The sequence below is a fragment of the Caloenas nicobarica genome, chromosome 36 (genome assembly GCF_036013445.1).
Source record: "Caloenas nicobarica isolate bCalNic1 chromosome 36, bCalNic1.hap1, whole genome shotgun sequence".
In the NCBI taxonomy this organism is placed as follows: domain Eukaryota; kingdom Metazoa; phylum Chordata; class Aves; order Columbiformes; family Columbidae; genus Caloenas; species Caloenas nicobarica.
This window is the reverse complement of record NC_088280.1, coordinates 1025063-1050146: the sequence shown is the minus strand read 5'-3', so window position 1 is coordinate 1050146 and position 25084 is coordinate 1025063. Positions and strand designations below refer to the sequence as shown.

General features: G+C 63.5%; 2 protein-coding genes across 3 annotated transcripts; both read left to right on the top strand.

Moving 5' to 3' along the window:
- Window positions 1–130: 130 nt before the first annotated feature.
- LOC136000931 (cytochrome P450 4F3) lies at window positions 131–13319 on the top strand. Its single transcript, XM_065654945.1, has 12 exons — window positions 131–348; window positions 2317–2461; window positions 4141–4194; window positions 4899–5026; window positions 6965–7188; window positions 9659–9926; window positions 11330–11396; window positions 11471–11600; window positions 11673–11806; window positions 11880–11944; window positions 12613–12695; window positions 12916–13319. The coding sequence occupies exons 1-12, from the start codon at window positions 163–165 to the stop codon at window positions 13091–13093; spliced, it is 1662 nt and encodes a 553-aa protein (XP_065511017.1). The 5' UTR covers window positions 131–162; the 3' UTR covers window positions 13094–13319.
- A 1211-nt stretch (window positions 13320–14530) lies between these two features.
- On the top strand, window positions 14531–25084 carry MCOLN1 (mucolipin TRP cation channel 1). 2 transcript variants are annotated; one of them, XM_065654995.1, is made up of 14 exons: window positions 14531–14610; window positions 14691–14881; window positions 15765–15932; window positions 16018–16177; window positions 16987–17074; window positions 17664–17760; window positions 18603–18702; window positions 18811–18917; window positions 19123–19272; window positions 19720–19821; window positions 21085–21207; window positions 21925–22131; window positions 23118–23248; window positions 23516–25084. In XM_065654995.1, the coding sequence occupies exons 1-14, from the start codon at window positions 14595–14597 to the stop codon at window positions 23550–23552; spliced, it is 1677 nt and encodes a 558-aa protein (XP_065511067.1). In that variant the 5' UTR covers window positions 14531–14594; the 3' UTR covers window positions 23553–25084. The 2 variants fall into 2 exon arrangements, with proteins under 2 accessions (XP_065511067.1, XP_065511065.1); XM_065654993.1 differs by having other exon boundaries at window positions 18793–18917.

Below are 25084 nucleotides of genomic sequence, written 5' to 3'. Positions count from 1 at the left end.
GGTGACAAAGCCACCAGGTCACACGGTGACAAAGCCACCAGCACACACAGTTACGACAAAGCCACCCGGATGTGACACCCGGCTGTGGGGACACGTGACACTGTGGCCACCCCCCCCCCCCAACCTTTGCCCTGTCCCCAGTGTCCCCAGCGTGCGGTGGCCATGGCGGTGGCCTGGGCGCTGGGTCCCCTGGGCGCGGTGGCCGTCGTCACCCTGGTGCTGACCCTGCTGCTGCGGTGGCTTTGGGACGTCGCCGTCACTGTCACCCGCTTCTGGGCCACTTGTCACCAGCTGCGCCGCTTCCCCCGGCCACCCTGGCGCAACTGGCTGCTGGGTCACACCGGGATGGTGAGGGGACAAGGGGACAGGGCGGTGGCATCTGGGGGGACAGTGGGGACAAGGTGGTGGCACTGGGGGGGTGACAGGGACAGGGTGGTGGCATCTGGGGGGACAGCGGGGACAGGGTGGTGGCACTTGGGGGGGTAACAGGGACAGGGGGGTGGCACTGGGGGGACAGTGGGGACAGGGCGGTGGCATCTGGGGGGACAGCGGGGACAGGGTGGTGGCATCTGGGGGGACAGTGGGGACAAGGTGGTGGCACTGGGGGGGTGACAAGGACAGGGTGGTGGCACTTGGGGGACAGCGGGGACAGGGTGGTGGCACTGGGGGGGTGACAGGGACAGGGTGGTGGCATCTGGGGGGACAGCGGGGACAGTGTGGTGGCACTTCGGGGACAGTGGGGACAAGGTGGTGGCACTGGGGGGGTGACAGGGACAGGGTGGTGGCATCTGGGGGGACAGTGGGGACAGGGTGGTGGCATCTGGGGGGACAGCGGGGACAGGGTGGTGGCACTGGGGGGGTAACGGGGACAGGGTGGTGGCATCTGGGGGGACAGTGGGGACAAGGTGGTGGCACTGGAGGGGTAAGAGGGACTGGGTGGTGGCATCTGGGGGGACAGCAGGGACAGGGTGGTGGCATCTGGGGGGACAGTGGGGACAGGGTGGTGGCATCTGGAGGGACAGCGGGGACAGGGTGGTGGCACTGGGGGGTGACAGGGACAGGGTGGTGGCATCTGGGGGGACAGCAGGGACAGGGTGGTGGCATCTGGGGGGACAGTGGGGACAGGGTGGTGGCATCTGGGGGGACAGCGGGGACAGGGTGGTGGCACTGGGGAGTGACAGGGACAGGGTGGTGGCATCTGGGGGACAGCGGGGACAAGGTGGTGGCACTGGGGGGGTGACAGGGACAGGGTGGTGGCACTGGGGGGGTAACAGGGACAGGGTGGTGGCATCTGGGGGGACAGCAGGGACAGGGTGGTGGCACTTGGGGGACAGTGGGGACAAGGCAGTGGCACTGGGGGGTAACGGGGACAGGGTGGTGGCATCTGGGGGGACAGTGGGGACAAGGTGGTGGCACTGGAGGGGTAAGAGGGACTGGGTGGTGGCATCTGGGGGGACAGTGGGGACAAAGTGGTGACACTGGGGGGGTAACAGGGACAGGGTGGTGGCATCTAGGGGGACAGCGGGGACAGGGTGGTGGCACTGGGGGGTGATAGGGACAGGGTGGTGGCACTGGAGGGGTAAGAGGGACTGGGTGGTGGCATCTGGGGGGACAGTGGGGACAAAGTGGTGACACTGGGGGGGTAACAGGGACAGGGTGGTGGCATCTGGGGGGACAGCGGAGGGGACAGGGTGGTGGCACCTCCTTGGGGACAGCGGAGGGCACAGCGGTGGCACCTGCAAGGGAACAGTGGGGACACTGGTGAAGCCTGGGGGAGGACGTTGGGGACAGGGCGGTGGCGCACGGAGAGGGTGACAGCAGCGACACAGTGGGGACACACACACGGGTGACACGGGGACTGTCACGTGCACTCTGAGCGTGTCCCCAAGGCAAGTCACAAACTGGGGACAGCAGTGTCCCCAAGGCTGTGGATCCCCCTGGGCACAGCTGTGTCCCCAAGGCTGCTCGTCCCCAGGGGACAGCGGTGTCCCCAAGGTTGCCAATCTCCAGGGGACAGAGATGTCCCCAAGGCTGTCCCTGAGCCCACGGTGTCCCCAAGGCTGCTGATCCCCAGGGGACAGTGGTGTCCCCAAGGCTGTCCCTGAGCCCGCGGTGTCCCCAAGGCTGCTGGTCCCCAGGGGACAGCGGTGTCCCCAAGTCTGTCCCTGAGCCCGCGGTGTCCCCAAGGCTGCTCATCCCCAGGGGACAGCGGTGTCCCCAAGGCTGTCCCTGAGCCCACGGTGTCCCCAGGGCTGCTCATCCCCAGGGGACAGCGGTGTCCCCAAGGCTGTCCCTGAGCCCGCGGTGTCCCCTCAGGCCCAGGTGACAGAGGAGGGAATGCGGCAGGTGGCCGCGCTGGTGAGCCGGTACCGGGACGTGTGCCTGTGGTGGGTGTCACCCTGGATCCCCGTCCTGCGCCTCTTCCACCCCGACACCCTGCGCCCCATCCTCACCGCCTCAGGTAGGACAGTGCGGCCACCACCCTGTCCCCAGGGCCACCCAGGGGTGTCACCCATGGCCAACTCAAGTGTCACCCCATAGTGACCACTGATCTTTCCCTAAGGGTCCCCAGGGCCACCCGAGGGTGTCACCAGGGCCAAGCCAAATGCCACCCCGTGGTGGCCACCAACCTGTCCCCGAAGGTCCCCAGAGCCACCCAAGGGTGTCACCAGGGCCAAGCCAAATGCCACCCTGTGGTGGCCACCGACCTGTCCCCGAAGGTCCCCAGAGCCACCCATGGGTGTCACCAGGGCCAACCCCAATGCCACCCCATAGTGACCACCAACCTGTCCCCGAAGGTCCCCAGGGCCACCCAAGGGTGTCACCAGGGCCAAGCCAAATGCCATCCCGTGGTGGCCACCAACCTGTCCCCGAAGGTCTCCAGAGCCACCCATGGGTGTCACCGTGGCTGTCCTGGTGACATGACCATGTCCCGGCACCTGTGGTGGCCACCAAGGGTCCCCAGAGCCACCCAGGGGTGTCACCCATGGCCAACTCAAGTGTCACCCCATAGTGACCACTGATCTTTCCCTAAGGGTCCCCAGGGCCACCCGAGGGTGTCACCAGGGCCAAGCCATATGCCACCCCATAGTGACCAGCCACCTGTCCCCGAAGGTCCCCACAGCCACCCAGGGGTGTCACCCATGGCCAACTCAAGTGTCACCCCATAGTTACCACTAATCTTTCCCTAAGGGTCCCCAGGGCCACCCAAGGGTGTCACCAGGGCCAAGCCAAATGCCACCCTGTGGTGGCCACCGACCCGTCCCTGAGGGTCCCCAGAGCCACCCATGGGTGTCACCAGGGCCAAGCCAAATGCCATCCCGTGGTGGCCACCAACCTGTCCCCGAAGGTCCCCAGAGCCACCCATGGGTGTCACCAGGGCCAAGCCAAATGCCACCCCGTGGTGGCCACCAACCTGTCCCCGAAGGTCCCCAGAGCCACCCATGGGTGTCACCGTGGCTGTCCTGGTGACATGACCATGTCCCGGCACCTGTGGTGGCCACCAAGGGTCCCCAGAGCCACCCAGGGGTGTCACCCATGGCCAACTCAAGTGTCACCCCATAGTGACCACTGATCTTTCCCTAAGGGTCCCCAGGGCCACCCGAGGGTGTCACCAGGGCCAAGCCAAATGCCACCCTGTGGTGGCCACCGACCCGTCCCTGAGGGTCCCCAGGGCCACCCATGGGTGTCACCAGGGCCAAGCCAAATGCCACCCTGTGGTGGCCACCGACCTGTCCCCGAAGGTCCCCAGAGCCACCCAAGGGTGTCACCAGGGCCAAGCCAAATGCCACCCCATACTGACCACCAACCTGTCCCCGAAGGTCCCCAGGGCCACCCGAGGGTGTCACCAGGGCCAACCCAAATGCGACCCCATAGTGACCACTGACCCCGAAGGTCCCCAGGGCCACCCAAGGGTGTCACCAAGGCCAACCCAAATGCCACCCCGTGGTGGCCACCGACCTGTCCCCGAAGGCCCCCAGGGCCACCCAAGGGTGTCACCAGGCCCAGCCAAGTGTCCTGGTTGCACCCAACCCCTCCAAGGTGGTTATGGGTGCAGACGGGTGTCCCCTCCCCTGGGGTCCCCTGGGGTCCCCGATGTCACTTTGTTGTCACCGTCACCACCCCTGTCCCCTCCCGCAGCCTTCGTGGCCCCCAAGGACCAGTTGTTCTACGGCTTCCTCAGGCCCTGGCTGGGTGAGTGGGTGCTGGGGGGGCAGCACCCATGGGTGCCCTGGGGCTGCTGTCACCGTGGGGCGGGTGTCACCGTGGGGCCGGTGTCACCATGGGGCGGGTGTCACCGTGGGGTGGGTGTCACCGTGGGGTGGGTGTCACCATGGGCTGGGTGTCACCATGGGGTGGGTGTCACCGTGGGGCCACTGTCACCATGGGGCCGGTGTCACCGTGGGGCCGGTGTCACCATGGGGTGGGTGTCACCGTGGGGTGGGTGTCACCGTGGGGCCGGTGTCACCATGGGGCGGGTGTCACCGTGGAGTGGGTGTCACCGTGGGGTGGGTGTCACCGTGGGGCCGGTGTCACCATGGGGTGGGTGTCACCATGGGACCAGTGTCACCATGGGGTGGGTGTCACCATGGGGCGGGTGTCACTGTGGGGCCACTGTCACCATGGGGCCGGTGTCACCGTGGGGCTGGTGTCACCGTGGGGCTGGTGTCACGGTGGGGCGGGTGTCACCATGGGGTGGGTGTCACCATGGGACCAGTGTCACCATGGGCTGGGTGTCACCATGGGGTGGGTGTCACCGTGGGGCCACTGTCACCATGGGGCCGGTGTCACCGTGGGGTGGTTGTCACCGTGGGGCCGGTGTCACCATGGGGCGGGTGTCACCGTGGGTCCGGTGTCACCGTGGGGCGGGTGTCACGGCGGGTCCGGTGTCCCCACAGGGGACGGGCTGTTGCTGAGCGGGGGGCGCAAGTGGTGGCGCCACCGGCGCCTGTTGTCCCCGGCCTTCCACGGGGACGTCGTGCGGGGACACATGGACGCCTTCAACCGCTGCACCCACCACCTGCACGTGAGACCCGCTGCCTGCACCGAACCCGCTGCCTGCACTGAACCCGCTGCCTGCACCAAACCCGCTGCCTGCACCGAACCTGCTGCCTGCACCGAACCTGCTGCCTGCACCGAACCCGCTGCCTGCACCGAACCTGCTGCCTGCACCAAACCCGCTGCCTGCACCAAACCCACTGCCTGCACCGAACCCGCTGCCTGCACCGAACCTGCTGCCTGCACCTGAACCCCTGCCTGCACTGAACCCGCTGCCTGCACCGAACCCGCTGCCTGCACCGAACCTGCTGCCTGCACCGAACCTGCTGCCTGCACCAAACCCGCTGCCTGCACCGAACCTGCTGCCTGCACCAAACCTGCTGCCTGCACTGAACCCGCTGCCTGCACCAAACCCGCTGCCTGCACCCGAACACCTGCCTGCACCAAACCCGCTGCCTGCACCGAACCTGCTGCCTGCACCAAACCCGCTGCCTGCACCGAACCTGCTGCCTGCACCAAACCCGCTGCCTGCACTGAACCCGCTGCCTGCACCAAACCCGCTGCCTGCACCCGAACACCTGCCTGCACCAAACCCGCTGCCTGCACCGAACCTGCTGCCTGCACCAAACCTGCTGCCTGCACCAAACCCGCTGCCTGCACCGAACCTGCTGCCTGCACCAAACCCGCTGCCTGCACCAAACCCGCTGCCTGCACCAAACCTGCTGCCTGCACCAAACCCGCTGCCTGCACCAAACCTGCTGCCTGCACCAAACGCGCTGCCTGCACCAAACCTGCTGCCTGCACCAAACCTGCTGCCTGCACCAAACCCGCTGCCTGCACCCGAACACCTGCCTGCACCAAACCTGCTGCCTGCACCAAACCTGCTGCCTGCACCAAACCCGCTGCCTGCACCCGAACACCTGCCTGCACCAAACCCGCTGCCTGCACCAAACCTGCTGCCTGCACCAAACCCGCTGCCTGCACCAAACCCGCTGCCTGCACCCGAACACCTGCCTGCACCAAAACTGCTGCCTGCACCTGAACCCGCTGCCTGCACCAAACCTGCTGCCTGCACCAAACCCGCTGCCTGCACCCGAACGCCTGCCTGCACCAAACCCGCTGCCTGCACCTGAACCCGCTGCCTGCACCAAACCCGCTGCCTGCACCAAACCTGCTGCCTGCACCAAACCCGCTGCCTGCACCCGAACCCCTGCCTGCACCTGAACCCCTGCCTGTACCCGAACCTACTGCCTGCACCCGAACCTGCTGCCTGCACCGAACTCCTGCCTGCACCTGAACTCATGCCTGCACTTGAACCCCTGCCTGCACCGAACCCGCTGCCTACCTGCCTGCACCTGAACCCCAACCTGCACCCGCTGCCTGCACCTGCACCCGCTGCCTGTGCCCAACTCTGTCTTGCACCCGCTGCCTGCATGCGAGCACCCGCTGCCTGTTTCCCTGCCTGCACCTGCACCCGCTGCCTGCACATGAACCTGCTGCCTGCACCCGATCTCCTGCCTGCACCTGAACCCCAACCTGCACCAGCTGCCTGCACCTGCACCCGCTGCCTGCACCCGATCTCCTGCCTGCACCTGAACCCCAACCTGCACCAGCTGCCTGCACCTGCACCCGCTGCCTGCACATGAACCCCTGCCTGTACCTGAACCCCTGCCTGCACCTGAACCTACTGCCTGCATTTGAACCTGCTGCCTGCATTTGAACCTGCTGTCTGCACCTGAACCCCAACCTGGACCAGCTGCCTGCACCTGCACCCGCTGCCTGTGCCCCAACTCTGTCCTGCACCCGCTGCCTGCATGCGAGCACCCACTGCCTGTTTCCCTGCCTGCACCTGCACCCGCTGCCTGCACATGAACCTGCTGCCTGCACCCGATCTCCTGCCTGCACCTGAACCCCAACCTGCACCCGCTGCCTGCACCCAGCCCCAACCCCTGCCCCCTGCCTGCAGGCGCAGTGGCGGGCAGCGGCGCAGGCAGCGGCGCAGGCAGGGATGCAGGCAGGGATGCAGGCAGCGGCGCAGGCAGGGATGCAGGCAGCGGCGCAGGCAGGGATGCAGGCAGGGATGCAGGCAGGAGCACAGGCAGCAGCGCAGGAGGTGCTGGGCCAGCTCAGCCTCCTGACCCTGGACACGCTGCAGAGCTGCATCTTCGGCCACCAGAGCCACTGCCCGCAGTGAGTGACCGGCCCTGGCACTGCCACCGGCCCTGGCACCGGCACTGTCACTGCCCCTGTCACTGTCACTGTCCCTGTCACTGCCACTGGCTTTGTCACTGTCCCTGGCACTGGCACTGGCACTGTTACTGTCCCTGTCACTGTCCCTGTCCCTGTCCCTGTCCCTGCCCCTGTCACTGTCACTGTCCCTGTCATTGTCCCTGTCCCTGTCACTGCCACTGGCTTTGTCACTGTCCCTGTCCCTGGCACTGGCACTGTCACTGTCACTGTCCCTGTTACTGTCACTGTTCCTGTCACCGGCCCTGTTACTGTCCCTGTCCCTGGCACTGTCCCTGTTTCTGTCACTGTCACTGTCCCTGGCACTGGCACTGTCACTGTCACTGTCCCTGTCCCTGTTACTGTCACTGTTAGTGTCTCTGTCCCTGTCCAGTCCCTGTCCCTATCACCGTCACTGTCACCATCCCCGTCCCTGTCACCATCGCTGTCCCTGTCCCTGTCCCTGCCAGCTGAGAGTGTCACTGTCCCCTCCAGCACTGAGTGTCACTGTTCCTTGTCCCCTATAGCAAGGGTGTCACTGTCCCCTGTCCCCTACAGCAGGGAGTGTCCCTGTCCCTGCCACCTGGGACTGTCCCCTGTCCCCTGTCAGCGTCCCCCGTGCCAGCCCTGTCCCCCCACCCTGCCCTGCCTCAGTCCCCAATTGGGGTGTCCCCTGTTGGGTCCCCTCTTGTCCCATCCGTGTCCCCTGTTGGGTCCCCTCTTGTCCCATCTCTGTCCCCTGTTGGGTCCCCTCTGCCACATTTGGTCCCCAACCGGGGTCCCCCTTGGCCCTCGCACCCATCCAGGTCCCCACCGTCCCGATACTGTCCCCACCTCTGTCCCCTCCTGGGGTCCCCCCTTGGTCTGACTTTACTGTCCCCTCAGGGTCCCCCCAGGGCTCTGGTGTCACCCAGCCTGTCCCCACTGCCACCCCGTGTCCCCACCGAATCCCCCGTGGCCATGTGGGTGGCTGTCCCTGGTCACTGTCCCCAGCTGTCCCCACTGTCCCCTGGTGACCGTCCCCACTGTCCCCAGTGACCATCCCCTGATGTCCCCACTGTCCCCGGTGACCGTCCCCACTGTCCCCAGTGACCATCCCCTGATGTCCCCACTGTCCCCGGTGACCGTCCCCACTGTCCCCAGTGACCATCCCCTGATGTCCCCACTGTCCCCGGTGACCGTCCCCACTGTCCCCAGTGACCATCCCTGCTGTCCCCACCACTGTCCCCTGGTGACCGTCCCCACTGTCCCCAGTGACCATCCCTGCTGTCCCCACTGTCCCCGGTGACCATACCCGCTGTCCCCAGTGACCATCCCTGCTGTCCCCACCACTGTCCCCTGGTGACCGTCCCCACTGTCCCCAGTGACCATCCCTGCTGTCCCCACTGTCCCCGGTGACCATACCCGCTGTCCCCAGTGACCATCCCTGCTGTCCCCACTGTCCCCGGTGACCATTCCCGGATGTCCCCACTGTCCCCAGTGACCGTCCCCACTGTCCCCTGGTGACCGTCCCCACTGTCCCCAGTGACCATCCCTGCTGTCCCCACTGTCCCCTCCTGACCATTCCCTGCTGTCCCCGCTCTCCCCAGTGACAGTCCCTGTTGTCCCCATTGTCCCCAGTGACCATCCCCGCTGTCCCCAGTGACCATCTCCGCTGTCCCCACTGTCCCCAGTGACCATCCCTGCTGTCCCCATTGTCCCCCAGTGACCATTCCCTGATGTCCCCACTGTCCCCAGTGACCGTCCCCACTGTCCCCTGGTGACCATCCCCAGCTGTCCCCACTGTCCCTAGTGACCATCCCTGCTGTCCCCGCTGTCCCCTCCTGACCATTCCCTGCTGTCCCTGCTCTCCCCAGTGACAGTCCCTGTTGTCCCCACTGTCCCCAGTGACCATCTCCGCTGTCCCCACTGTCCCCAGTGACTGTTCCCGCTGTCCCCTGGTGACCGTCCCTGCTGTCCCCACTGTCCCCAGTGACCATCCCTGCTGTCCCTTGGTGACCATTCCTGCTGTCCCCACTGTCCCCTGGTGACCATCCACAGCTGTCCCCACTGTCCCCTGCTGACCATTCCGTGATGTCCCCACTATCCCTGGTGACCATCCCAGCTGTCCCCACTGTCCCCTGGTGACCATCCCCGCTGTCCCCACTGTTCCCTGGTGACCATTCCCTGATGTCCCCACTGTCCCCAGTGACCGTCCCCGCTGTCCCCAGTGACCACCCCTGCTGTCCCCTGGTGACCATCCCCAGCTGTCCCCACTGTCCCCTGGTGACCATCCCTGCTGTCCCCACTGTCCCCACTGTCCCCACTGTCCCCTGGTGACCGTCCCCAGCTGTCCCTGCTGTCCCCAGTGACCATTCGCTGCTGTCCCCACTGTCCCCAGTGACCATTCCCGCTGTCCCCTGGTGACCGTCCCCTCTGTCCCCACTGTCCCCAGGCAGCACAGCGAGTACATCAAGGCCATCATGGAGCTGAGCACCTTGGTGGTGAGACGCCAGCAGCGCCTGCTCCACCACCCGACGTGGCTCTACCGCCTGTCGGGCGACGGGCGCCGCTTCGCCCGGGCTTGCGCCACCGTTCACGCCTTCACGGCCGCCGTGGTGCAGCGCCGGCGTCAGGAACTGCGGCGCCTGGGCCACCAGGCCTGGCCGGAGGGCCACCTGGGACGCAGGATGGACTTCATTGACCTGCTCCTGCTCGCTAAGGTGGTCTTGGAGGGGTGGGGTGGCCACGGGTGGCGGGAGGGTGGTGGCCAAGGGGATGGTGGTCATGGGGATGGTGGTGGCCATAGTGGCATGGTGGTGGCCATGGGGATGATGGTGGCCATGGGGAGGTGGTGGCCATGGGGATGGTGATGGCCGTGGGGATGGTGGTGGCCATGGGGAGGTGGTGGCCATGGGGATGGTGGTGACCAAGAGGAGGGTTGGCCATGGGGAGGTGGTGGCCATGGAGATGGTGGTGACCAAGAGGAGGGTTGGCCATGGGGAGGTGGTGGCCATGGGGATGGTGGTGACCAAGGGGACGGTTGTTCATGGGGAGGTGGTGGCCATGGGGAGGTGGTGGCCATGGGGATGGTGGTGACCAAGAGGAGGGCTGGTCATGGGGAGGTGGTGGCCATGGGGATGGTGGTGATCAAGAGGAGAGTTGGTCATGAGGAGGTGGTGGCCATGGAGATGGTGGTGGCCAAGAGGAGGGTTGGCCATGGGGAGGTGGTGGCCATGGGGATGGTGGTGACCAAGAGGAGGGTTGGCCATGGGGAGGTGGTGGCCATGGGGACATGGTGGTGGCCAAGGGGATGGTGGTCATGGGGATGGTGGTGGCCATAGTGGCATGGTGGTGGCCATGGGGATGGTGGTGGCCATGGGGATGGTGGTGGCCATGGGGATGGTGGTGACCAAGAGGAGGGTTGGTCATGGGGAGGTGGTGGCCATGGGGATGGTGGTGGCCATGGGGAGGTGGTGGCCATGGGGATGGTGGTGGCCAAGGGGAGGGTTGGCCATGGGGATGGTGGTGGCCAAGGGGAGGGTTGGCCATGGGGAGGTGGTGGCCATGGGGATGGTGGTGGCCATGAGGAGGTGGTGGCCATGGGGATGGTGGTGGCCAAGGGGAGGGTTGGCCATGGGGAGGTGGTGGCCATGAGGATGGTGGTGGCCAAGGGGAGGGTTGGCCATGGGGAGATGGTGGCCATGGGTAGAGTTTGCCATTGAGTGGTGGCCATAGGAGCATGATGATGGCCGTGGGGATGGTGGTGGCCATGGGGAGGGTTGGCCGTAGAGTGGTGGCCATAGCAGCATGGTGGTGGCCATGGAGAAAGTTGCTTATGGGGAGATGGTGGTGGTCAAGGAGATGGTGGCCATGGGGAGATAGTGGCGGCCAAGGAGAAGGTTGGCCATAGAGTGGTGGCCATAGTGGCATGGTGGTGGCCAAGGGGATGGTTGGCCATAGGCTGATGACCATGGGGATGTTGGTGGTCAAGGGAATGGTGGCCATGGGGACATGGTGGTGGCCAGGGGGATGGTGGCCATGGGGATGGTGGTGGCCACGGGGAGCCTTGGCCGCAGGGTGGTGGCCCTGGCTGTCCCCTTGGTTGCCACGCTGCCCCTTGCAGGACGAGGACGGCAACGCCCTGTCGGACGAGGACATCGCAGCCGAGGCCGACACCTTCATGTTCGAGGGTGAGGACCAGCCCCCGGCTGCCACCGCAGGGAGGGGACACGCGTGTCCCCCGGCTCAGCCCGTGTCCCCGCAGGCCACGACACGACGGCCAGCGGCCTGGCGTGGCTGCTCTACAACCTGGCCCGTCACCCCGACTACCAGCAGCGATGTCGCCAGGAGGTCCTCGAGCTCCTCCGGGGCAGGGACACCGAGGACATCGAGTGGTGAGAGGTCCCCGGTGTCACCGCCCGCCCGCCCGCCTTGGGGACCCGGGTGCCAGCGTCCCTTGTCCCCAGGGAGGACTTGTCCCACCTGCCCTTCACCACCATGTGCATCAAGGAGAGTCTGCGCCTGCACCCGCCTGTCACCGCCGTGTCGCGCCGCTGCACCCAGGACATCGCGCTGCGTGACGGACGCGTCGTCCCCAAGGGTACGGCTGCTGTCCCCAGCGTCACCGTCCCTCCTGTCCCCTGTCCCTAAGGCGGCCGTTTCCGCCCCTCCAGGGGTCATCTGCCTGATGAGCATCTACGGCACCCACCACAACCCGGACGTCTGGCCCGAGCCCGAGGTAGAGCCGCTCGGCCTTGGTGGCATCGCCAAGGGACAGCGGGGTGTCCCTGTCACCGCGGACGGGGACAGCGGGGTGTCCCCATCACCATGGGCAGGGATAACGGGATGTCCCTGTCACCGTGGGACAGCGGGATGTCCTCGTCACCATGGGCAGGGATAACGGGATGTCCCCAACACCGTGGGACAGCGGGATGTCCCCGTCACCATGGGCAGGGATAACGGGATGTCCCCGTCACCGTGGGACAGCGGGGTGTCCCTGTCACCATGGGCAGGGACAGCGGGATGTCCCCATCACCACAGGACAGCGGGATGTCCCCATCACCATGGGACAGCGGGGTGTCCCCATCACCATGGGCAGGGATAATGGGATGTCCCCATCACCATGGGACAGCGGGATGTCCCTGTCACCATGGGCAGGGATAATGGGATGTCCCCGTCACCACAGGACAGCGACATGTCCCCATCACCATGGGCAGGGATAACGGGATGTCCCCATCACCATGGGACAGCGGGATGTCCCCATCACCGTGGGACAGCGGGATGTCCCCATCACCATGGGCAGGGATAACGGGATGTCCCCGTCACCGCGGGACAGCGGGGTGTCCTCGTCACCGCGGGCAGGGCCAGCCGTGTCCCCGCGGCGTGACATTGTCCTTGTCACTCCAGGTCTTCAACCCGCTGAGGTTCAGCCCGGAGAACAGCAAGGGACGGGCCCCGTTGGCCTTCGTCCCCTTCTCCGCCGGTCCCAGGTGAGCCGTGGCGGGGACGCCGGCGTCCCCACGTGTCACCCCCCCAACCCGCTTGGGCTCCAAGTGGGTGGTGGTCCCCAAGCCGCGATGTTTGGCCATCACGGGGACAACACCGTCCCCACGCTTGGGGCCGTTCCAGCGGCCGCTCCGTCCCACCCGGGCCGGGGGGTCTGCTGTCCCCTGTGTCCCCGTGGAGGTGACATTGTGGCCGCGGCGGCAGGAACTGCATCGGGCAGAGCTTCGCCATGGCCGAGATGAAGGTGGTGGCGGCGCTGACGGTCGCGCGGTTCCTCATCCGGCCGGAGCCGGCGCGGCCACCGCGGCGCAAGCCCGAGCTGATCCTGCGCGCCCAGGACGGGCTGTGGCTGCGGCTGGAGCCGCTGCCCGCGGGGGCCTGAGCGGCACGGGGACACGCACGGGGACACGCGTGGGGCCACACGTAGGGACACGCCTGGGGACACACGTGGGGACACGTGTGGGGACACACACGGGGACACGTGGGGACGCACGTGGGGACACACACAGGGAGACGTGGGGACACGCGTGGGGACACGCGTGGGGACACCCGTGGGGACACGCATGGGGACACGTGGGGACACACGTGGGGACACACACAGGGAGATGTGGGGACATGTGTGGGGACACACACGGGGACGTGGGGACACACATGGGGACGCGCGTGGGGACACACGTGGGGACACGCATGGGGACACGTGGGGACACACGTGGGGACACACACAGGGAGATGTGGGGACATGTGTGGGGACACACGCGGGGATGTGGGGACACACATGGGGACACACATGGGGACACACGTGGGGACACACACGGGGACACACGTGGGGACGTGGGGACACACGTGGGGCCACACGTAGGGACACGCGTGGGGACACACGTGGGGACACACGTGGGGACACCCTGCCCGGGGGAGCGGGGAATAAAGGGTGACACAGAGGGGACAGTGTCATGGTGGTGGGGACGGGGACCGGGGCGGGGTGGGGATGGGTCCTCCCTGGTGACGTGCCACCTCACGGCGTGGGCGTGTCCCCTGGGCCACATGTCACCATCCACAGACGTGTCCCCTGGGCCACAAGTCACCCCCCATGGACATGTCACCATCCTGCCATGGCCATGTCCTCTAAGGCCAAATGTCACCAGCCACTGATGTGTCCCCTGGGCCACATGTCACCATCCATGGACCTGTCCCCCCATGCCACATGTCACCCCCCACGGATGTGTCCCCTGGGCCACTTGTCACCATCCATGGACCTGTCCCCCCCCATGCCACATGTCCCTGCCCATGGATGTGTCCCCGGGGCCACTTGTGTCCCCCCATGGACATGTCCCCTGGGCCACGTGTCACCTCCCATGGACCTGTCCCCCCATGCCACATGTCACCCCCCATGGATGCGTCCCCTGGGCCACCTGTGTCCCCCCATGGACATGTCCCCTGGGCCACATGTCACCCCCCATGGACGTGTCCCCTGGGCCACTTGTCCCCCCTCATAGACGTGTCCCCTGGGCCACATGTCACCTCCCATGGACCTGTCCCCCCATGCCACATGTCACCCCCATGGACGTGTCCCCTGGGCCACTTGTGTCCCGCCATGGACGTGTTCCCTGGGCCACGTGTCACATCTATTGACATGTCCCCTCTGGCCACGCCCCCACGCTTACGTCACCGCCCCGTGGGAGAGACAGCGCCGGGTGGGCGTGGCCACCGCGACTGTGGGCGTGACCACCAAGGACTGTGGGCGTGGCCACCACGGACTGTGGGCGTGGCCACCACGGACTGTGGGCGTGGCCACCGCCTGGTGGGCGGGGAAACGGGCATGGCCACGCCCAAAGGGGCGGGTAGACCGCCACTTCCGGTCATGTGAGGCGGGCAGTGAAGCCGCTATGGCGGCGGCGTCCGGTGAGCGGGGAGCGGGACTCGGGGACCGGGACAGGCCGAGGTCTCCGGTCCTCGCCGCTTAACGAGCCGTTTGCCCTCAGAAACCGAGCGGCTGCTGGGCCGCGGCCCCGGCTACGGCACGGCGGAGTCTCCGGTGCTGGCGGAGGAGGAGGAGCTGCGCCGCCGCCTCAAGTATTTCTTCATGAGCCCCTGCGATAAGTACCGGGCCCGGGGTCGGCGGCCCGTCAAGCTGGGGCTGCAGTTGGCCAAGATCCTGCTTGTCACCGTCCAGGTGTGGGGACAAGCGGGGACAAGGGGACCGGGACAGCGGGGAGGGGGGAATTGGCACATGGGGAGAGTGGGACATGGGACATGGGGACAGTGGGGAGAGAGGGAATGGGACATGGGGACACTGGGACATGGGGACACTGGGGAGAGAGGGAATGGGATGGGACATGGGGACCCTGGGACATGGGGACACTGGGGAGAGAGGGAATGGGACATGGGGACACTGGGACATGGGGACACTGGGGATAATGGGACATGAGGACAGTGGGGAGGGGGGAATGGGATATGAGGACAGTGGGGAGGGGGGAATGGGATATGGGGACAGTGGGGAGGGGGGAATGGGATATGGGGACAGTGGGGAGGGGGGAATGGGATATGGGGACAGTGGGGAGGGGGGAATGGGATATGGGGACAGTGGGGAGGGGGAAGTGGGACATGGAGACACCACGGAGTGGGGGAATGGGACATGGGGACACTGGGAGGGGGACTGGGACACTGGGGAGGGTTGTCCTTGGGACATGGGGACACCAGAGAAGAGTGGCCTTGGGACATAGGAACACTGGGGCGAGAGAGACTGCAGGGCTCCTGGGACATGGGGACATCGGGGAGGGCGGGAAATGGGAGATGGGGACCCCGGGGAGGAGGGAATGGGACATGGGGACACTGGGGAGCGGCGGCCTTTGGGGGCCATCAGCTGGAGTTGGGGACAATCTCGGGGACCTTCTGCCTTCCCCTTGTCTCCTCGGGGCCACCTCAGCGTCTGGTGCTGCCATTTTCCCTCCCGCGCCCCAATTTTGGGGCACAACAGCTGCTTTTTGGGCCGCGCTGCGGATATTTCCAGAGCTCCCAGTGCCGGGGTTGACTCCTTGTCACCTTTGTCCCCTCAGCTCATCCTCTTCGGGCTCAGCAACCAGATGGTGGTGACATTCAAGGAGGAGAACACGGTGGCCTTCAAGCACCTCTTCCTCAAGGGCTACGTGGACGGCGCTGACGACTCCTACGCCGTCTACACCCAGCGCGACCTCTACGACCGCGTCTTCTACGCCGTGGAGAAGGTGAGGAGGGGACACGGAGGGGACACCGAGGTGACTCGGAGCCACGCGGAGCTGCTGAGGGGACATTTTCTTTTTTTTCCTGCAGTACTTGGCCATTCCCAGCGAGAGCATCGGGCGCTACGCCTACGCGCGGGGGGACGCCGGGGGGAACCGCTCGGCCCTCCTGCTCTGCCAGCAGTATTATCGCAAAGGTCGCATCGACCCGGCCAACGACACCTTCAACATTGACCCCAAGGTTGTCACCGGTGGGTTTTGGGGACAACGGGGTTGAGGTCACTCATCTTGCAGCCACCACTGGGGCCTGAGATGGGTTTTGGGTCCTTTTTGGGGGTTTGAGAGGGTCTGAGGGGCCTCGGACATTTTTCAATATTGACCCCAAGGTTGTCACTGGTGGATTTTGTGGACAACGGGGTTGAGGTTCCTCATCCTGCAGCCACCAGCGGGTCCTGGGGTGGGTTTTGGGTCCTTTTTTGGGGTTCGAGGGTGTCTGAGGGTTCTGAATGTGGCTTGGGCATCCATCAGTATCAACCCTGAGATTGTCACCAGTGGGTTTTGGGGACAATGGGGCCGCCGCTGAGTCCTGAGAGGGTCTGAGGGGCCTCAGGTGTCCTTCAGTGTTGACCCCAAGGTTGTCACCGGTGGGTTTTGGGGACAACGGGGTTGAGGTTTCTCATCCCGCAGCCACCATTGGGTCCTGGGGTGGGTTTTGGGTCCTTTTTTGGGGTTCGAGGGGGCATGAGGAGTCTGTGAAGGGCCTCAGGTGTCCTTCAATATTGACCCCAAGGTTGTCACCAGTGGGTTTTGGGGACAATGGGGTTGAGGTTCCTCATCCTGCAGCCACCAGTGGGGCCTGGGTGAACTTTTGGGTCCGTTCTGGGGCTTGTGGGGGGCGCTGAGGGGTCTGTGTGGCGCTTGGGCATCCATTAATATCAACCCTGAGATTGCCACTGGTGGGTTTTGGGGACAATGGGGCCACCGCTGGGTCCTGGAGTGGCTTTTTGGGTCATTTTTCTGGGTTTTCGGGGTTCGTGATGGTGTTTTTCCCTCCCCACAGACTGCCTAGGAGTGGACCCCGAGGACCCGCAGCCCCTTCCCCCCGAGCTCGACCGCGGCTACAAGAACTTCACCCTCAAATTTCACAAGTAGAGTCACCAACACCCTCCCCAGAATCCGGGGTGTCCCAGAATTTGAGCGTCAGGGACATCTGGTCGGTGCCGGCTGAACCGGGACGGCGACACGGGGAACTCCTCCCCTGCAAAACCCCCCCCACGTTGGTTTTAAAATCCACTCTTGGGATAAAAACAAACCCCCCGGTGCCGAGGGAGACGCGAAACCGCGGAGGTTGCGCAACGGAGCAGCCGCTTTCCGGCACTGGCGCTGCCGCTGTCCCCGTGACACCCACCCCGGGGTGATTGTCCCTTCCCCAAAACCCTGCGCTGGCTTTTGGTGGCATTTTGGTGGCGCTTTGGCGGCGGGAAGGTTCCATCCTCTTGCCGGTGCCGGCAGACGCTCTGTCGCTTGTGGTTTTGGTTTTTCCTGAGCGTCCGACCCCCCCGTGAAGCCAAATCCCCCGATGTCGAGTACGATTTGCTCCTTGGGACGCCCTTTCTCGGCACCGTCCGTGTTTCCCCCCCGTCTGTGGGTCGTTTGACCCCAGTGCCGCGTTTTGGGGGGGTTTATTATGTTCGACCCGCTCTGGGAGGAGGATTTAACACGTGTCCCTTCCCGCAGGCTCATCAACGTCACCATCCAGTTCAAGTTGAAGGCCATCAACATCCAAACCATCATCAACAACGAGATCCCTGACTGCTACACCTTCACCATCACCGTGAGTGTGGCGGAGCCGCTTCCCCGCCCTGGGGTGACACAACCGGGGTGACACCGGCCCGCGTGGGGACAAATCGGCCGGGGTCCCCTCGGGACAGTCAGACCGTGTGGCTCGTGCCACGTCGGTATAAATAAGGCTTAAAATTATCTGATGTGGACAATCCGCCAATTCTCACGCTCTGAATTCCCTAATTTTTAATTTTTAATTTTTTTTTTTTTGACTGACAGTAATTTTAGACCAAGAAATCATTTGATGTTATGAGCTAGTTCTGGGCTTTTTTTGATTTGTCCCTCTGCTACTGTATATTCTTTATTGGAGCTACTTTGTTAAATACTGTCACTGCCTGGTAAGTAATGGCTATGAAAATAGGTCCAGCAGATTGTGCTCCATCTATTGGAGCTTTGCAAGAAAAGAAGTTGTGTTGTGTCTCCCCTTACAAAAATTAAAATAAAAAATTAAACATGACAGCGTAGGGCTGAAGTAAATTCATTAGAGAATAAGAAAAATGCCGGTAAAACACACACAGGAGAATGCTTGGTATAGGTGAGAAAATTGTGGACGGTCGTTTCCTAAAGAGGTAAAAAATATGTATCTTAAATTTAAAAAATGATCAAGGCGCAGATTCAGCAAGAAAATTCAAGCTGTGGTGACTGAGAAAATTTAGAAATTGGAGGAAAGGGAAGATCAAGTAGTAAGTAAGAAGTAATTCCTCTTTTTTTAAGGTTCACGGTATGCAAACACCAGCTTCTGAATTACAGCTGCAGCGATGCAGCAAATATTTTCTAGCATATTCTATTGTGAGCAGAAATATAAAGAGGCGTCCGTCCCCGTTTTGTCCCCAGATCACGTTTGACAACAAGGCGCACAGCGGCCGGGTGAAAATCCGCCTGGACAACCGAGCCGACATCAAGGAGTGCAAAGACCCCAGCGTCTTCGGCCGAGGTGTGACAAACGGTGGCATCTGTCCCCAGCCGGTGCCACCGCGCCGCGTGGGGGGGCTCCCGGGTGACCGTCCCCTCCCGTGAAGAAAAGCCCCCGCGCGTCTTGCAGGTGACAACTCGTTCCGGCTGCTCTTCGACGTCGTCGTCATCCTCGTCTGCTCGCTGTCCTTCGTCCTCTGCGCCCGCTCCATCGTCCGGGGGCTGATGCTGCAGCACGTGAGTGACGCGGGGGGACAGCGGGAGGTGACATTAAACGGCACCGCTCTCCGCGGTGTCACCGCTGGGGACGCCTCGGGCTGCCACCGGGCACCGGCCGGCGTTTGGAGGAGCCCGTTCCGCGCTCGGTCTAACGCTCGAGACGGGCGAAACTCTGCGGTTTGGGGTAAAAGACGCTGAGTTTTGGTTTTTCCCAATCCCGCAGGAATTCTGCCGGTTTTTCCGGCGCCGTTACGACCGCAGCGTGGGCCTGGGCGATCGGATGGAATTCCTCAACGGCTGGTACATCCTCCTGGTCATCAGCGACGTCCTCACCGTCCTGGGCACCATCATGAAGATCGGCATCGAGTCCAAGGTACGGGGACACTGGGGGGTGACACCGGGGGGGTGACACGGAGCTTTGGGATGGGCTGGGGGTGTCCCCGTCCTCCGGGGAGGGGACATTACCCTGTGGCGGGTGGCAAAGCCACGCAGCGGCCACCTCTGGGTGCTGGCGATGTGTTGTGCGCCACGGTGACACTGTCCTGGCTGTCACCAGAGCCCCGACGGCGGGTTAGGGGACAGAATTGGGGACATCCTGGCCTTGGGGGGGGCGGGGGAGGATCCCAGACCCCCCGTTTTCCCTTGGGGACAGGGAGGTGACAACAAAGGGACAGGCAGTATCCCGCCTCGCTGCAGCGTCGTGGCTTGTGGCACCGCGATGGCACTTGTGGCCGGCACAGAGGGCTGTGAGGGCTTCGGTGACAACATTGGGGACGCTGGGGACGGCTCCTCAGGCCCGTTGTCACCTCTGTCCCCGCAGAACTTTGCCGGCTACGACGTCTGCAGCATCTTGCTGGGCACGTCCACGCTGCTGGTCTGGGTGGGCGTCATCCGCTACCTCACCTTCTTCCAGAAGTACAACGTGAGTGACGCCGCCGAGGTGACGCGGGGACACCAGGGGACAATTTCCAGGGCCCGGAACTGCCGCGTGTCCCCCGGCTCCGCTCTGACGGGGACCTCGGGGTGACACGGGGCGCTTCGCCCGCACCCCGGTCTGTGTCCAGTGGAGCCCCTCAAGGCTTGGGACTGGGACCAGTGCTATTCGGTGTATTCGTCAGCGACTTGGATGAGGGATCACCCAGTTTGCTGGTGGCACCGAACTGGGAGGACTGGCTGACACTGGGAGGCTGCGCTGCCATCCAGAGACCTGGGCAGGCTGGAGAGCTGGGCGGGGAGAAATTTAATGAAATAGAACAAGGGCAAGCGTAGAGTCTTGCATTGAGGCCAAAAAAACCAAAATTGGTTCCCCTGGGGCTGCCATTTTGAGGCCTGAGGTGATTTTGGTGGCGCCATTTTGAGGCCTGAGGTGATTTTGGTGGCGCCATTTTGAGGCCTGAGGTGATTCTGGTGCCATTTTGAGCCCTGAGGTGATTCTGGCGCCGCCATTTTGAGGCCTGAGGTGATTTTGGTGCCGCCATTTTGAGGCCTGAGGTGATTTTGGTGCCGCCATTTTGAGGCCTGAGGTGATTTTGGTGCCGCTATTTTGAGGCCTGAGGTGATTTTTCCACCATTTTGCTCCCTGAGGTGATTCTGGCGCCATTTTGAGCCCTGAGATGATTTTGGTGCCGCCATTTTGAGGCACCCTGGGGGTCGCTCCCTTGTTCTCCTCCCCTCTCCTCTGCCCTGGTGAGGCCGCATCTGGAATATTGTGTCCAGTTCTGGCCCCTCAGTCCAAGGACAGGGAACTGTTGGGAGAGCCCAGCGCAGCCACGAAGATGCTGGAGGGAGTGGAGCAGCTCCCGTGTGGGAACGGCTGAGGAGCTGGGGCTCTGAGCTGGAGAAGAGGAGACTGAGGGGTGACATTAATGGTTGTCAATATGGAAAGGGGGAGCGTCAGGAGGATGGAGCCGTTGGTGACAACAGCGACAGGACAAGGGGCAACGGGTGCAAACTGGAACACAGGAGGTTCCGCTTCAAGATGGGAAGAAACTTCTTCCCGGCGAGGGTGCCAGAGCCCGGCCCAGGCTGCCCAGGGAGGCTGTGGAGTCTCCTCCTCTGGATCATTCCAACCCGCCTGGTTCTGTGTAACCTCACCTGGGATCGGGCTGGATGAGCTGCCGAGCTCCCTTCCCCTCCCAGACGTTCTGGGGTTCTGTGACATCCCGGCTGCTTTTTGTCCCCGCAGATCCTCATTGTCACCTTGCGGGTGGCGCTTCCCAACGTCATCCGCTTCTGCTGCTGCGTGGCCGTCATCTACCTGGGCTACTGCTTCTGTGGGTGGATCGTCTTGGGGCCCTACCACGTCAAGGTGGGGACATTTTGAGCCCTGAGGTGATTCTGGCGCCGCCATTTTGAGCCCTGAGGTGATTCTGGCGCCGCCATTTTGAGCCCTGAGGTGTTTCTGGTGCCATTTTGAGCCCTGAGGTGATTCTGGCGCCGCCATTTTGAGCCCTGAGGTGATTCTGGCGCCGCCATTTTGAGCCCTGAGGCGATTCTGGCGCCGCCACTTTGATCCCTGAGGCGTTTCTGGTGCCCCTGGGGCCTCCATTTTGTGTTTTGAGGTGATTCTGGCGCCATTTTGAGCCCTGAGGCGATTCTGGCGCCATTTTGAGCCCTGAGGCGATTCTGGTGCCATTTTGAGCCCTGAGGCGTTTCTGGTGCCCCTGGGGCCTCCATTTGGATCCCTGAGGCGATTCTGGCGCCATTTGGATCCCTGAGGTGATTCTGGCGCCATTTTGAGCCCTGAGGTGATTCTGGGGCCGCCATTTTGAGCCCTGAGGTGATTCTGGTGCCCCTGGGGCCGCCATTTTGAGCCCTGAGGCGATTCTGGTGCCATTTTGAGCCCTGAGGCGATTCTGGGGCCACTTTGAGGCTTGGGGACATTTTGGGGGCCGTCACCCACCCCTTTGCCTGGATCTGGGAGGGGACGCGCGCGCGCGTGGGGACGACGTTTGGGGGCAGATCGTCCCCGTTTTTTGGCTCGGATTCGTGACCGCGGGTGACACGTCGTCGCCTCCCGCCGCAGTTCCGTTCGCTCTCCATGGTGTCCGAGTGTCTCTTCTCGCTCATCAACGGCGACGACATGTTCGTGACCTTCGCCGAGATGCAGCAGCACAGCTACCTGGTGTGGCTCTTCAGCCAGATCTACCTCTACACCTTCATCAGCCTCTTCATCTACATGGTGCTCAGCCTCTTCATCGCCCTCATCACCGGCTCCTACGAGACCATCAAGGTCGGGCCTAAACCTGCTTAAGCTCAGCTTTACAGCTTGGTTTTTGGGGGGGAAATGCTGGGGTTTGGTACTGGAGGGCTTCAGTGTCCTCTTTGCCACGGAAAATCCTATTTTCGGGGTCTCCTTTTCCCCAGTGGAAATCCTGGTTTCGGGGTCTCCTTTTCCCCAGGGGAAATCCTGGTTTCGGGGTCTCCTTTCCCAGTGGAAATCCTGGTTTTGGGGTCTCTTTTCCCAGGGAAAATCCTGGTTTTGGGGTCTTCTTTTCTCAGGGAAAATCCTGGTTTCGGGGTCTCCTTTTCTCAGGGAAAATCCTGGTTTTGGGGTCTCCCTTTCCCAGTGGAAATCCTGGTTTTGGGGTCTCCTTTTCCCCAGTGGAAATCCTGGTTTTGGGGTCTCTTTTCTCAGGGAAAATCCTGGTTTTGGGGTCTCTTTTCTCAGGGAAAATCCTGGTTTTGGGGTCTCTTTTCTCAGGGAAAATCCTGGTTTTGGGGTCTCCTTTCCCAGTGGAAATCCTGGTTTTGGGGTCTCTTTTCTCAGGGAAAATCCTGGTTTCGGGGTCTCCTTTTCCCATTGGAAATCCCATTTTTTTTGTCACCAGAGCGATCCAGTGTCATTTTTCCCAGTGGAAATCCTGTTTTCAGGGTCTCCTTTCCCAGCAGAAATGCTGGTTTTTGTCACTGGCGGGATTGAACATCCCATTTCCCAGGGGAAAATCCCATTTTTTTTATCACCAGGGGGATCCAGTGTCCTTTTTTCCAGTGAAAATCCTGTTTTCAGAGTCCCCTTTCCTGGTCCAAATCCCATTTTTTTGAGTCACCAGGGTGATCCAGCATCCCCTTTCCTGCTTAAAATCCCATTTTTCTGTCACCAGCAGGACCCACCATCCCCTTTCCTGCTCCAAATCCCATGGTTTTTTGTCACCGGCAGGTTTCCCCGTCCCTTTTCCCGGGGTAAAATCCCAGGTTTTTGGTCCCTTGTCCCCGCAGCACCAGTGCGAGGGCGACGTGCCCGTGTCCCAGCTCCAAACCTTCATCGCCCAGTGCACCGACACCCCCAAATCCGGCAAATTCCGCCGCCACAGCCCCCCCGGCTGCTCCGTCTTCTGCTGCTGCGAGCGGTGAGTGCCCGGGCTTTGGGGGGGACACTTGGGGACACTTGGGGACACTCGCGACCCCCCGTATCTGTCCCTCCCTGCGCCGGGAGGGGAAAATTCCCATTGATTTTTGGAGGATTTCCAGCCCACGGGGGGACGTTCTATGTGGGTGTCACCCTGCCGTGTGACCCGCCCCGTCATTTTTGGGGTGTCCCTTGAGCTCTCGTTCCCAAATCGAAGCCGTTTTTCCCCAAATTTCCCGGTTTTCACCCCGTTCCTTTCTCCCCGCAGGGCTCCTCTCCAGGACAACGCGCTGCTGGTGAATTGAGGACACCCCCCCCCCCCCAAGCTTTTAATTTATTTTATCGGCTGATTTTACCCACTTTGGACCCCAAAAGAGGGGGGACGGACGGTGACAGTGTCCCCTGCGCATGGGGACGCTGGACGGACACTTGTGGCCCCCCCCAGGGGATCAACGTGAGGCCTGTGACCCCTTGGACGTGTTTGCGGGGGACACTTGGAGCCCTGTGACCATCCCAGGTCTGTTGTCTTTGTCCCCAAGCCCCTTGGCCTCATCAGTGACATGTCCCTGTCCTTGTCCCCAAGCCCCTCAGCTGCTTGGCTGTGCTGGGGACGTGTCCCTGTCCTTGGCCCCAAGCCCCGTGGCCACATCGGGGACGTGTCCCTGTCCTTGTCCCCGAGCCCCGTGGCCACATCAGGGACACGTCCCTGTCCTTGTCCCCAAGCCCAGCAGCCCCGTGGCCACATCAGGGACGTGTCCCTGTCCTTGTCCCCAAGCCCCTTGGCCACATCAGGGACACGTCCCTGTCCTTGTCCCTGAACTCCGCTGCCCCATGGCACCATTTGGGACTTGTCCCCATTCTTGTCCCCAAGCCAAGCAGCCACTTGGCTGTGCTGGGGACGTGTCCCTGTCCTTGTCCCCAAGCCCCTTGGCCACATCAGGGACACGTCCTTGTCCCCAAGCCCCTCAGCCCCTTGGCCACATCAGGGACATGTCCCTGTCCTTGTCCCCACGCTCCGCTGCCCCATGGCAGCATCAGGGTCATGTCCCTGTCCTTGTCCCCAGGCCAAACAGCCCCTTGGCTGCACTGTGGACGTGTCCCCACCCTTGTCCCCAAGCCCCTTGGCCACATCAGGGACACGTCCCTGTCCTTGTCCCCAAGCCCGGCTGCCCTGTGGCAGCAGCAGGGACATGTCCTTGTCCCCAAGCCCCTCAGCACCTTGGCCCCATTAGGGACATGCCCCTGTCCTTGTCCCCAAGCCAAACAGCCCCTTGGCCACACTGGGGACACGTCCCTGCCCTTGTCCCCAAGCCCTGCTGCCCTGTGGCAGCATTTGGGACACGTCCCTGTCCTTGTCCCAAAGCCCCTTGGCCACATCAGGGACACGTCCCTGTCCTTGTCCCCAAGCCCAGCTGCCCCGTGACACCATTTGGCACTTGTCCCCAAGCCCTGCAGCCATTTCAGGGGACACTTTGGGCACAAAGTGCCACAGCCGCCCCTCCTAGGCACCCCCCGGGCCCGGGGCAGGGGGGTGAGAGCCACACGTGTCCCTTGTCCCCGTCCCTGTGCGACAGGGGGTGGCATTGTGTCCCGGGGCTGTTTACGGTCACGGTTTGTCACCTCCTGTCACCGCGGGAGCAGCTGCTGTGGCTGGACCGGGACCAGCGGCCGCTGTGCCAGGCGCTGCCACCTCCCCCCCGCCTCCCCGCACCCAAAAAGGGCGAATTTAACCCCAAATCGGGGCCCTGGCCCTGTCGCTCAGCCCGGGGGTGAGGGGGGGGTCACTCGGGGGGTCGTGTGCCATGTGGGGACGCTGGGGGTGTCCCCACCCCATGGG

What these genes read in the sequence shown, in the direction of transcription:
- MCOLN1 (XM_065654993.1), top strand. An exon ending in TTCACCCTCAAATTTCACAA is followed by an intron (nt 17,075 to 17,663) that starts GTAGAGTCACCA and finishes CCCTTCCCGCAG; the next exon opens with GCTCATCAACGTCACCATCC. An exon ending in GGGGGCTGATGCTGCAGCAC is followed by an intron (nt 18,918 to 19,122) that starts GTGAGTGACGCG and finishes CCAATCCCGCAG; the next exon opens with GAATTCTGCCGGTTTTTCCG.
- LOC136000931 (XM_065654945.1), top strand. Translation starts at nt 163, where the DNA reads ATGGCGGTGGCCTGGGCGCTGGGTCCCCTGGGCGCGGTGGCCGTCGTC. An exon ending in CCCCATCCTCACCGCCTCAG is followed by an intron (nt 2,462 to 4,140) that starts GTAGGACAGTGC and finishes CCCCTCCCGCAG; the next exon opens with CCTTCGTGGCCCCCAAGGAC. An exon ending in CGACACCTTCATGTTCGAGG is followed by an intron (nt 11,397 to 11,470) that starts GTGAGGACCAGC and finishes GTGTCCCCGCAG; the next exon opens with GCCACGACACGACGGCCAGC.